The 13,036-nt window shown below is 34.2% G+C and overlaps 3 protein-coding genes across 3 annotated transcripts; 2 read left to right on the forward strand and 1 right to left on the reverse strand.

Annotated features, from left to right (window-relative positions):
• The first annotated feature begins 203 nt into the window (after positions 1-203).
• Positions 204-6,131, forward strand: LOC110700447 (probable serine/threonine-protein kinase DDB_G0280111). Its single transcript, XM_021877988.1, has 8 exons — positions 204-749; positions 2,607-3,103; positions 3,598-3,763; positions 3,847-3,897; positions 4,004-4,186; positions 4,334-4,433; positions 4,597-5,234; positions 5,526-6,131. The coding sequence occupies exons 2-8, from the start codon at positions 2,640-2,642 to the stop codon at positions 5,874-5,876; spliced, it is 1,953 nt and encodes a 650-aa protein (XP_021733680.1). The 5' UTR covers positions 204-749; positions 2,607-2,639; the 3' UTR covers positions 5,877-6,131.
• A 747-nt stretch (positions 6,132-6,878) lies between these two features.
• On the reverse strand, positions 6,879-9,691 carry LOC110700448 (LIM domain-containing protein WLIM1-like). Its single transcript, XM_021877989.1, has 5 exons — positions 9,321-9,691; positions 8,076-8,172; positions 7,949-7,986; positions 7,539-7,628; positions 6,879-7,438 (listed from the first exon to the last, which is right to left on the reverse strand). The coding sequence occupies exons 1-5, from the start codon at positions 9,456-9,458 to the stop codon at positions 7,142-7,144; spliced, it is 660 nt and encodes a 219-aa protein (XP_021733681.1). The 5' UTR covers positions 9,459-9,691; the 3' UTR covers positions 6,879-7,141.
• Positions 9,692-12,227: 2,536 nt separating this feature from the next.
• Positions 12,228-12,590, forward strand: LOC110700883 (60S ribosomal protein L6, mitochondrial-like). Its single transcript, XM_021878466.1, has one exon. The coding sequence runs from the start codon at positions 12,258-12,260 to the stop codon at positions 12,588-12,590; it is 333 nt and encodes a 110-aa protein (XP_021734158.1). The 5' UTR covers positions 12,228-12,257.
• Positions 12,591-13,036: the final 446 nt, after the last annotated feature.

Below are 13,036 nucleotides of genomic sequence, written 5' to 3' on the forward strand. Positions count from 1 at the left end.
ATATAATCTCATAGTAAATCATTTAATGAGATTATTTAATTATCTTTAGGATGATAAAATTTAAAAATCATCTTTTGAATGATGTAATTAATTATTTGATACTTTTTATAATGATAAATTCACTTTTTGAGTGATACATATACATAATAGTTTCAGGATAATATAATCACTTTTGTAGTAATATAATCACATATCGTATGATATAATCACATTCGTATGATATACTAGAAGGTTGGGTCTACAATAAGTTGTTGTGGATCGGGTCTATTCTAGTTTTTACTGTAAATGCAAGGTAAAAAGGTTACTCCAAAAGAAAACGTGTTAACTAAGAAAAACTTACTAAAAAAGGAATACATATCAACTTAAAAAAAATAAAGGTAGAGTTGGTGGACCCTCATTTGCAACCCAAAAAAATGAAAAAAAAATGTAGTCGGTGATTATTGTGAAATTGAATTTTAATTTTGGTTTCTGCATCTTACACACAATCATGTTAATCCGTCAAATTAGAAATGTGTGCTTAAAAAAAAAAAATAAAAATCAAAGTAAAAGTGATTAGCGAAAACGCGGAGATAACCTAATTCAGATCTAAAATCTCTTTCTCTCTCCACCTTTCTGATCACTCTTTCTCTCTCCTCCATTGCTTTGCTTTCCAGCAATCTACCCATCAACATCTACTAGTTCCGATCTATTTCTTACTGCAATTCTTCACGAAATTCGCCGTTAACACACTTCGATTTTTACTGCAAAAGGTTAGATTTAATCTTTGTCTTTTCATTTGATTTAATTTCTTAGCTTATCTTTATTCTTCAATTCCATTATTTATAGTGTTCTTTACCTCATAATGTTTGTTTGGTGTTAGTTACAATAAGTAGATGTGAATTATCCGATCAATTAGTTACTAAGCTAGAATGTAATTGCATTTGATTTATTTGTGTTAGATGTTTTGGATATTGGAATTAAGTTTGTTATGGATTGAAGCTACTTGCTGAATTTCTGATCGGGTTTTGTATCCCGACGACCCATTTGGTAGGCGGTAATAAATCATAATAATACTTCGTATTATATATTTGTAATTTTGTTCGGAAGAACTTGTATGTCAGTATTCCAGGGTTAGGGTAGGTATAATTGCAAATTTGTGTTTTAGATTACCGTTCATGAACATTTGGGGTGTGGTATTGGGAGAATTATTTGAAGATGGTAACTGCATTGCCTTATCTTGATGGACTTGTTTTGGAGATGGAATAATGCAGAAAGTTTTCTTGGCGAAATTACTCGTAAAATTCAATCTCATCACGGTCTTAACTAGCGACTTATATGTGTTGCAGGATAGTAGACCAAATCTTGATGGAAATTGGGGTACTATTAAGAAATGAATTAAGTAGCTTACGCTATAGGAAGGGAAGTACTATTGCTGTATGTCGTTGTTGTAATGAATACGTGCACCTAATATAACCTGTAGTACTTGATTAATGGAGAAAGGTGTTTTGGATGGGGTTATTGGTTTCGGGGGGGGGGGGGGGGGGGGGGAAAGAGAAGAGAAAAGGAGAGTCCATGTAAGGTTGGTTTGGAGTCATCCTGCTGTATGTAACTAGATGGACAAGAGTGTGAGGAAAAGTAATAAGGAAAGGCTTAATAGGTCCACCATTCCACAAATCTTTCACGATGAGGGGAATCAGGTAATAGGATATAACCATTGTCATACAGCTGAAATTATGATAATGGCTGCAATTCGATTAGTGGGATTTAGAAGGGAGGGGAAAGAGAGGAAGATATTGCGGTGAAATGTTATAATAGCTATTATGTGGACCAATTGGTTAGAACGGGATGCACAAAATTTTTATGGAGGTACTGCTTCCTGTGTTAGATTATGGAATGAAGTTTCTTTGTTAGCATCTTTATCGGCAAATGCAGGTGGGGCTTTCACAAATTATTCCATTGTGGAGATACAAAGGAACTGGGCTAATGTATAATTAAATTTTGTGAACCTTTACAAGGACACCTCGTCCTCTAGTTGTTTTCCTCTATTAGAAAAAAAAGTACCAAGTTATAAATTGATTCAAACAATATCAGAAAAATCTGTAAATATATCATTTACTTACCTAACATATTGACATCTTGTCTAGTAAAGAATGCCAGGAAGATATAGTATCTTGGCCAGTTGGCCTTGGGAAATGGCTTATTAATAAGCAGTCTGTGATTTAGTCATTTAGGCTCCGACGAGAGGTGAACATAATTTTTATAACATTTCGGCAGCAGAATGCAGTCTGTAAATGCAATCCAGTTGAACATAATTTGTGCATTGCATAGACTGCATTGCTGCCCTCTTGATTCGGCAGCAGTCTGTAAATGCAATCACAAGAGTTAATGCAATAAAGTCGGTACTGCCGAATCAAGAGTGCAGCAAACACTTTGCAATCAACTTTTGTGTATTGCAATGCAGTCTGTAAATGCAATCCAGTTGAACATATTCAAGAGTGCAGCAATGCATGAAAAATTAATTGCTTGTGATGTATTCATATGTATTCTGTAAATTTTCCTAAGATGAAGAAGTTTACAGCATTATTGGATGGTTAATGCTCGCAATTAACTTTTGTGTATGCCTGCAGTGTGCTTTATTTCACTTGTATTGAGCACCAACCATGTGGAAGTTTAAGCCCTTTGCACAGAAAGAACCAACAGGACTTGAGGGCCGCTTTTTTGATGTCGGTGACATTAAAGTTCATGTCAAGAATGTCATTGCTGAGGGAGGATTCTCTTGTGTTTACTTGGCTAAGGATGCATCGAATGCATCAAAGCAGTATGCTCTAAAGCATATCATATGCAATGATCAGGAATCAATGGACCTAGTAATGAAGGAGATTAAAGTGATGAAATCTCTCAAAGGGCATCCTAATGTAGTTACTCTTTATTCTCATACTATATTGGACATGGGTAGGACGAAAGAAGCACTTCTTGTGATGGAATGTTGTGAGAAATCTCTGGTAAATGTCTTGGAGAGTAGGGGAACTGGTTACTTTGAAGAGAAACAAATCATGGCAATTTTCAGGGATGTTTGTAATGCAGTCTTTGCAATGCACTGCCATTCGCCACCAATTGCCCACCGGTAATAAGCAGTGTATATGATTGGTTATGTACTTATGCCAGGTTATTGTTTGATTCATTAATTAAAGTCATCCCTGTATTCTAGCAACAAACTCTGCTGTTCCTGGTAGCTAGCCTGGCTCATAGACTCTTGTGTGGCACCTAAGACTCAAATCTGAAACCCTTCCGCATCGCATGGCTATTTGTGGCTCTTAAAATGAATATTGTGATATGCTTACATGTCTTCTCATAAAACTTATCAACTTATTTTTTTTTTTATTTTATTTATTTATTTATTTTATTTTTTTATTTTTTTTGTGAATATAAATAATTTATTGTCTTTAAGTTTTCTTTACTTCTTTTCACCCCCAAGGTTGGTAATGCGGGAATAGTTTCTTTTCTAGTGTCTGAAAATTAGAATGGCAGTTGGCTAGATTTTATTTTTGTCATTTTTAACACTTTAGTGTCAAACTGCCCACTGCTAACTGTTTCCTTTTCCTTCATTATGTAATTCAGTGACTTGAAGGCAGAGAATCTTTTGCTGGGCTTAGATGGGCTATGGAAATTGTGTGACTTTGGTAGCACCTCTACCAATCACAAGCGCTTTGAAAAACCTGAAGAAATGGGCATTGAAGAAGACAACATAAGGAAGCACACAACCCCTGCTTATAGAGCGCCTGAGGTTGAAAGCACTTTCATGCATTTATACTTTGCATTATAATTCAAAATCTGAACTTGACATTTTCATGTTTTCTTGTCTGGAAGATGTGGGATCTTTACAGAAGAGATCTCATTAGCGAGAAAGTGGACATTTGGGTAAGTTGATTTTCCAAATGTTTGTCTATAAGCATGAAACTGTATCATCACAAGCTTGTACAATTTATGAGTTAGCATCTAATATATATCTCCTTGCTTTTGCTAGGCTCTTGGTTGTTTGCTTTACCGTATTTGCTATTTCAAATCAGCATTTGATGGCGAGTCAAAGCTTCAGGTTCTGAATGGAAATTACCGTATCCCTGATTTACCAAAATACAGTGCGCCTATCACTGATTTAATTCGAGACATGCTCAACTCTTCCCCAGAGTCCAGACCAGATATCACACAGGCAAGCACTTAGCTTGATTGGCATCTCCATGAACTTAGGTTAGTTTAGATCATCAGTATCGATGATATAGGTACTGTTTTCTTAATAGTTAGCACTATTGTCAGTGGTGTTAAGGGGCTTTTCTGATTGTGGTACTCATGGTTATAGATCTGGTTTCGTGTCAATGAGCAATTGCCTGTTGGATCACAGAAGTCATTACCTGATCGGCCGCCTCATATGCGTGAAACAGCTTCTGACATAACTGAAGGTATTCAGCTGTCACTCACGTAGATGTGTTAAAAGATTGGTGTTAACTAATATGTTAAAGTTATCGTTTTGAAATTATAGGGTTTTACGTTAGCTCATATTTTAAAATTTGAACATAATTCATTGAAGTTTTAAATTTGTGACAACCCTTTCGGTTGCACTAGGTATCTCCAAGATTATGTCGAGGACTCCAAATCCAGTGCCTCGGAGAAGCCCGCCACCTGTACCATCATCAAGTGAAGCTACTAATTTGTCGACTTCAAACACTACTAGGGGTGGGCTTGTAGGCGGTGCTTTTTGGTCCACAGAGCATGCTAAGGATACTCTTGTCCCAGAGGAAAGAGGTGAACCGAAATTTGATGATGAAAAGCCGTCCCAGAAAGAAGATAGGAGCCGGTCAGAGAAATATAATTTGCATGGTAAAGCCAGTCCTTCTGGGAGGGAAAATAGTCAGGCTAATCCAATGAAGTCTAGTAGTGCCTCAACTTTTGAGAATGAGGCTTTCAACAGCTTTGTTGCTGATTTTGACACATCTAAACTCAGTCCTACTGGCAATGACACGAAATCAAAGAAGGATAATTCCTTGGAAGCTGAGATAAATAGACTACAGGAGCAATTGAAGCAAGCTAATGCAGAGAAGGCAGAAATTACTTCAAAGTATGAGAAGCTTACTGCAATTTGTCGATCACAGAGACAAGAACTACAGGAGCTGAAGCAAGCGTTGGCTTCCAGAACTCCTTCACCTAAAATGGAGTCTACGAGGAATCAACCATCCTCCAGCAGTAAAGTCGCTACTTCTCAGGTATCAATCCCCCCACCCCACCCCCCCCCCCTCCCCCTCTCCCCCCTTAACATACACAAAAAGAACTCTATAACAGTGCGGAGAGCTTTATTGGTAATAACCTTAAAGTATCAATTTGTCTTCCAGAAAACCTAAACTTTCGACATACTATGAGTTACTTAAAAGCTATAAAAGCTACACATCTTGTTATGAAACATCACATCTTTCCTTCATGGAGATCTTTCGTATAATTAGTTGTAGTAAATGTTCAATTTTTTTTGGTTTTAACATAGTTTACTTTGATCATGTCAGAGAGCAAAAAACGAAGGCACAGTGTTAGAGCTCCAACAAGGTTTGCTTGACAAAAATTCCACAACCCCAGAATTGAAATCATGGCAAGCATTTTCCCCTTCACCAACATCTCAAGCTGATTCATCTAAATCTGTTAGGACCAGGAATGGTCACTCTAGCAAGCAAGGTGCTTCAACTGGATCAACCCAAGATGGATGGGGATTTGAAAATGAAAGCTTCACTGCAGTTCCTGCTGCTAGCTCTAGGATCACTAGATCTGGCGAAGGTAATACTTCCCTACGTTTTGGGGATTCAAATAAGTTAGCAAGCAAGAATACTGCTTCTCAACCAGCTGGCTGGGCTGGGTTCTAAGTCTTCTTACTCAAAAGGAAGAATACATATTCTCTGTAAGCCTGTAATACTTTTGTTCATATAATTTTGCATGAGAAAACATCATTTCTCTTATTCTATGTAGCAACCGTCTCTTAGCCAATTGATGATTTTGTGTTGGCTATTGACTCACAGTTATAATCTACTTATAATCAATGTTGCTTTCATTTGTTATGTCTGTTTTATAATTAATAGAGATGATCACGCTGAAATTTTATTGAATTACGTATTTATCCCAAGTAGGTATACCATTAGAGGAGAAATCCTCTGTTGCAATGTACTCTGTATGTCAGATATTGTATTATCCTCTATTTGGTGGTGTAATTATCAGGTATAGCTATTATGTGATGCACAAATAGTTGTATATGAAATCTTTTCACATTGATAGAGTTTCCTTAGCCCGACTACCTGATTATTTAAAGCACAACTACCAGATTCAACAACAGAACTAACATATACAGGAATCGGGAAAAGAAAAGAGCAGAACTAATGAAGTTTCAGGTAATACGTATTGACATTTTTCATTGACTATTGCCATCTTCCTATCAGGTTAAGGATTAAACCGAGCAGCCCAACTCAAGGATTGAATATCTGAATCGAATCACTGCCCTGAATAAATAGGAGGTGTGGGCTATAGTTCGGAATAACTAAGAACTGATACTGTCATACTGATCAGCCAAAAAAATACAGTGATGTACGGTTTGAAGGGAAAAAAAAGTTTGGGTTTATAAAGGCAGACAATTCATTAGAATAAGGGGAAGCAATAGTAAAAGCCACATATATAATAAAAGACTTTCAAGTTTTATTTTCATTTACATGTAAGACTTAATATTAACAATATATGATTACTAGTACAAAATATACGGATCAAACATGGCCTATTCATGAATGGAGGGAGACTGTATAATTATTTTGAATCCTATAACAATAATTGTATACTACATACAATTTCTAGATTTCATGACTTGTCTGAGAAGTTCAATAAGCTGATAAACAAACAGTTCATAAACAACATGACAATCAAGTGCTGATGCTACAAAATTCACTCGAGAAGAGAAGAATTCAAAGGCGAGAAATACAACACTAGTATAAATTGTTTATGCTTGAAATATGTATAAAACACGCGTGGGAAAATTCTCTCAGTACTATACTCATTACTCAGCAAGCTGCATTTCACTATGGAAATTACAGAAGTAGCATCTTCTGAAGCAAAGATTACATTAAAAAGATAAGCATATAAGGCTTTTTCAGGCCGAGGCCACTGTGTTCTCAGTCACCCCTTCAGCTACTCCGTTTGCAACACCATTAGTAACTTCACTTGTAACCCCATTAGAAACTCCATTTATTACCCCATCAGAAATTCCATTAGCATGATGTTGAGTTGCCAATTGACTGAAGTTACCCTTTTGTTTGAACAGCTGGGAGTGATGGTGTCGACAGTACAGACGATGCTCATGGGCTACATAATTTGAAGGACTGATAACACATCCTCCATGACAGCATCTGAAGCATCCCTTGTGATAAGAACTGCCATCAACTGCTACCTGAAAGCCGAAATATATATACCAATTACCATTCAATGCTCAGAAAGCTTTAGATATGATATGAAATGTAGAAATTACAGTAATTAAATTCAAGTCTCACCTTTTCGATTGGATAAACTGTTTTCTGGCAAGAGACACACTTCTCTTGAGTACCACCAAACATGCTAGAGACTTTGCTACTGGTTTGAACCTGCTCAGATCATCAATTTAGACAGTATAATGGGATAAAGACGATTAGACGATAAACTTACTTCTGCTACAATTTTTTTTCCTCCTTTTAAACCTTTCTAAAATTAGAGGCAGAAGCCTTCCCATAGAGTCCGGCTAATTGCATAACAGTTAGTCGAATAACAGGTGGTCAAATGATGATTGTAGCCTAACTTGTTTAGCTACAGTTTGTTGCTTACTAAAGGTTTTCAGGATGGTTAGAAAAATTGACTTCTTTCGAAAAAAATAAGAGGAAAGGAAACATCAAGAAATAATAAGCCACTTAAAGCTTAACCATCTTACCTGTTCAGAAGATCTCTCTCTTACAGCTCTTGGAGCAGCTGCAAAGAATAAAAGCAACAAAAGCGTTACTAAAGTGTAGGTATCGCGATGCATTTGAGAAACCATAAAGAGGGAAGAAAAGATTCACCTTCAAAACTTTTGTCCAAACTACCAGTCATCTTGAAAAGCTGATCAAAGTGAGGCTTGCAATATAACACCCCTTCAAATGAGCTATAATTGTGCAGCTGCAAAAGGAAAACAATAGCAAATTAAATTGCAGAATTTATCAGACAAAATATAATCCAAACTAATGAAAAGAAGTTTGTACGAAATAATATGAAACAGATAAGCTCAATCATATCAGACTTGGCAGTGTAAAGTTTAATGGCATTGTCAATGTTAACCTCAAAGTTTTTTGAAATATGCTACTGTCTCAGACTCATTAGAGTAAAGCTGATCAAGTATGTTTCAGCCTGGCCTGATTATACCGGGCTTGGGTGCACCTTTCCTGCCCCATCCCGAAGCAACAGGCTGACTTATTAAGCCACCTACCCGTCCATGATCATTACAAGTCCGTGCTTAGTTAAGACCATCATAAAACCTAATTTTTGTACTACCTCCACTTATTATTATTCGCAACAAAGGGGTATTATTTGTGAGACATAAAATATTTCTTTGTTGCGAGCAATAAGAACCAGAGGTAGTATTACAATCAGTTAATTGGAAGAAAAAAAAAATGGAGAGGGTACTTCATTGAACAAGAAGTAGTGTCTATATTACCACTTCCAATACTTTATTGAGCATCCAGTATAATCTAGCTGTAACAACCTTAAATTACATTAAAAACAGTAAAGTAACTGTCATTATTACAGAGGATTTCAAAAACTGAACACTCCACCAATCTAGAAATCTCTTATTATTGATCCACAATTATCTTTGGAACCTAATCAAATTCAATCTAGTTAATATAAATAAAGTGTCATTAAATTCAAAAAGATCCTTTTGTTCACCTAATTTAAATTTAGGGGAAAAAAAAGGTATAATGATCTTATTTGTTCACCTACCCCAAAACACTCAAAAATTGAAAATGAATCAAAAAATTAATCTTGACCAAATAAAATAAAAACAAGTTCAAACAATATCAGAGAATACATGATCAACATCTTCAAGAGATAAACTTTGAGTTATACAATACCTTTTTTTTTAATCTATTGAACATAACTAATAATCGAATTCGAAAGGGTGATTCAAGTTGTTCATCTATTAAAAAAATTGAAATGAAATAAACCATTCAATAAACATTAACAATCAAATTTGAAAGGATGATTCAGGTTACATAAATAACATAGAAATAAATGCAAATTAAAATTTCCATTAATAAAAAGAAATAAACCTTGAGGGTGCTCTTGCAGTGATGACATCTGAAACAAGCTTTATGATAAACTTTACTGTCAGCTGTAAGTTGATCAACCAAATATACAGTCTTTTCACAGGCTTTACACTTCTGAGTTGTTCCTCCAAAACTTGCCATTTTTTTTTTCCTGACACTTTGATTCTGTGATTAATTTCACAAAAAACCCAGAAAAATTGAAGTAGAAATCTTGTAAACTTTTCTTTCTTTGATGCTTTTCTTTTGTTCTACCTCTTTCTCTCTCTAAAATTTCTTTAGTTGAAGGACTTTTAGTTGCTCTGCTTTTATGTAAAATATGACTTTGGGTGCTTATGAGATTATGACAAAGTTTGCATATGTTGGAGTTACAGCTCAGACTAAACTTATTTTCAAAAACTGCAAAATTTAATTTAATGCCTCTCATGTCCACTGCTGACCTGGGGTTATTTTTGTCATTTCGCATAATAGTCATAGGCATATTGTACATTTGTTCTTATCTAGCAAATCGGTGGTCGGTTGATCAGGTTGGGTTTGGGTTGGGTACTGTATTTTGTATACCTATAGTAGTATACAGTATGATAGGTTTGTGCTTTTAAAATTAACACTTAAATTTTTAATTAAACTATGTACACGTTCAGGTCATTTTTAGATCGAAGGTGGGTTAGGAATATGTGAATTAGTCTCAATCTTTGGATTTTAAGTGCATTTTATGAATAACTTTTGCATAATGAGCCAAAACTTTGTGCTCGGTTTACTTTTTAACTCCTAACATGTGTTTTTATAGCATCAATAATATAAATTGAGTTTATTTTTAATTTTTTTTTATTTTTTTTATGAATAGTACTTAATGTGATCTATTGATTAACCTATACTAAAAGCAAATCATTTCATGACACTGTTCACTTCTTATTCTAGACATATGCAAATAAAATCAACAACAATAATTTATCACAGCAAGTTGAATTTAATCTTTTTTATATTTTGACAAAAAGTTGAATTTAATCTAGTAAAGAAATATAAATAAGCAACAATTTAATAAAGTATTTTTTATTCTTTGAAGGGTCTCATTGACACAAGGATTTTATAATAACTTTTACTAGGTCTTAAAAAAAAAGAAAAAAAGAAACTTTTACTAGGTCAAATGGCGCAAGTAAAATAAAACCCAATTATATAGGTTTGCTGGTTTGGGTGGTTTATGTTGACACTATTATTAGGTCAAATGACGCAAATAAAATAAAACCCTAAACCCCCTATACCATACTTCTAAACCCTAAATCCTAAACCCCTAAAGTCCTCACTTTCTTCTCACAGGCAATTCGACACTACTTAGCAACAGTCTTCCGGTAAGCCAATATCGATCACAATTTCACAAAATTAATTTTATTTATTTTATAGCTTACTAGTGCCTGTTAATCAGTTTTATTTTGAAATTCATATTGATTTTTTTTTTCAATTTCTCATGTACGAATCTAATTTAATAGATTGATCAGAAGGAAAATTTTGATGGGTTTTTTTTTGTTTTTTATGATACTTTTTCAATTTTTGTCGATATTGATTAATGATTTGATCCTAAATAATGTAGTAATTATGATTTTGCAGTTGCTAGTATGTGTGATCAACTATTAAAGGATAGTTTAATCACTTTTCTTTAGTGATGAACGGATGATGATGTGATGTACAAGAGTGCTTTAAACTTGAAAATTTGTAGAATATACTTTTAAATTTGAAAGTATTGAATGTTTTAATCATTTTTTTTTTTGGTCTTATTTTGGAAGTTTGGAACTAGTCCGATTATTGGTCAAAGATTTGGGTCTATGATTGAGACCTTCCAAATGAATAAAATAAAATAAAATGGAGGGAGAAAGTATAAAAGAGAGTTAGGGTCTATTTTGTTCACCTTATTTTTCACTTATTAGGTTAAGTTTAGATTAGTTTAGTTTAGGAAAAATAAGTTTTAATAAGGATTATCCAAGTACAAATTACAACTAAAATAAGTTTTAATAAGGTAAAATAAGTTCAGAATCAAGTGAATAGAATTTATCCTTACTATGTATGCATTTTGATTAAAAGCTTCAAACCTTCTGCTTGTAATGTACTCCCTCCATTTTTTTTACATGTTGAAAATAGGATTGCGCGGAGTTTTAGAAGATTTAATAAAATAAGATGATTGTGGGGGTAGATAAGGTTATTATTTTGTTGAAAAGTAAAGTGGTGTGAGAGGAATGAGTATCATTAGAGGAATGGGAAATGATAAAGTAAAAAATAGTGAATTAGTGTGTACATTATTGGCTATAGATATTCTAGTATTATTAAATTGTACTCTCTCCGTCCCATAATTACAGGCAAATAACTCTAAAAAGTACGGTTTTTAAGGAGGATGAAAAAAGTAGAGGAATATTGTATGAAAAAAGATAAAAAGTGAAAAATGTTGTATTGAGATAATAAAAAGTAGATAATATTGTATAGAAAAGTTAAAAAGTAAGTAATGATTGTTTGGGTATGTGTGTACTTTGTATGAAAAGGAGAAAAAGTAAGTAATGATTTTTTAGGTATATGTTATTTTTAGTAATAGGAGGAACATTTTGGGACACCCAAAATAGTTTATTTAACTGTAATTATGGGATGGAGGAAGTACAAGATTTTTAAAAAGGAACTATTAACTTATAAAAAAACCTAAGAAAAAAAAAAGTGGGAGTATAAACAATGTATCTGTACAACTGTAATAAGTGTTCTAGCTTGATGAAAGTTGTAATCTTGTAAATATGTTCGTTCTCTAGGGAGTAGCGGAACTTGGGAAGTTAGATGCTTGTTCAAGATTATGCATTGTGTTGTTTGTTTAATTTCGTGTTTGTACTAGTTTTTCATTTGAAGGTGAAGATCGAAGTACTTATGTATGGTTTTACCTTTAATATCGGTTAATTTTGAGTTTAGTGGGATCAAATGGAAGCAAGGTATTTCCGAATCCTAAGGCTATTAGGAAAAGGTAACAGGGCAAGAGCTGAAGCAGATGGTCGCTTGTTGCGCCTAAAACTGGGTTACAGCCATGAAGTTGAGTTGCCAGTTCCGCCTGCTGTTCGTGTCTTTTGCTTTAAACCTGACAAAATCTGCTGTGTTGGAATCGATAAGGCAAGAACGCTTCAGTTTGCTGCTACTGTTAGGAGTGTTAAGCCACATGACACATACAATGAAATAGGTATACGTTACAACGATGAAGTCGTAAAGATGAAGCCTGGAAAGAAGGGCAGATTAAAGAAAAAAGGTTACATATTCTGAAATGGTACATGTTACTGAAATGCTGAATCTCCATGAGAAATTTAGATCAACTCGAATAATGTCTATCTTTTCATGTACTACCTCCGTTACATATTATGTGCAACTTTGAAATTTTTTCTCTTTTAAATAATACCCTAAAGTTGCACCTAATATGTAACGCAGGTAGTAGCATTTTTTTCAAAACCCCTTTTAGATAACAGCTGTACTAAAATGTTGCTAGGGATCCGCTCTCAGAGTCTCAAGGTTGTGCTCTATATTTTGAAGACACAACTGTTAATTTAATTGGACTTTACGACTTTCTTCCTTCCTTTATCATTTCTGTAGGCTATGCTGTTAAAAAAAATCCACTTCATTTCCGATCACAAGTCTATAAAAGGTTGTTTGTAGCTCTTCATTTTGCATTTGATCAATTAATTTTCTGTTGAAACTTGGGTTTACGCTAGTTA

This window comes from Chenopodium quinoa, unplaced genomic scaffold (genome assembly GCF_001683475.1).
Source record: "Chenopodium quinoa cultivar QQ74 unplaced genomic scaffold, ASM168347v1, whole genome shotgun sequence".
Taxonomy (NCBI): domain Eukaryota; kingdom Viridiplantae; phylum Streptophyta; class Magnoliopsida; order Caryophyllales; family Amaranthaceae; genus Chenopodium; species Chenopodium quinoa.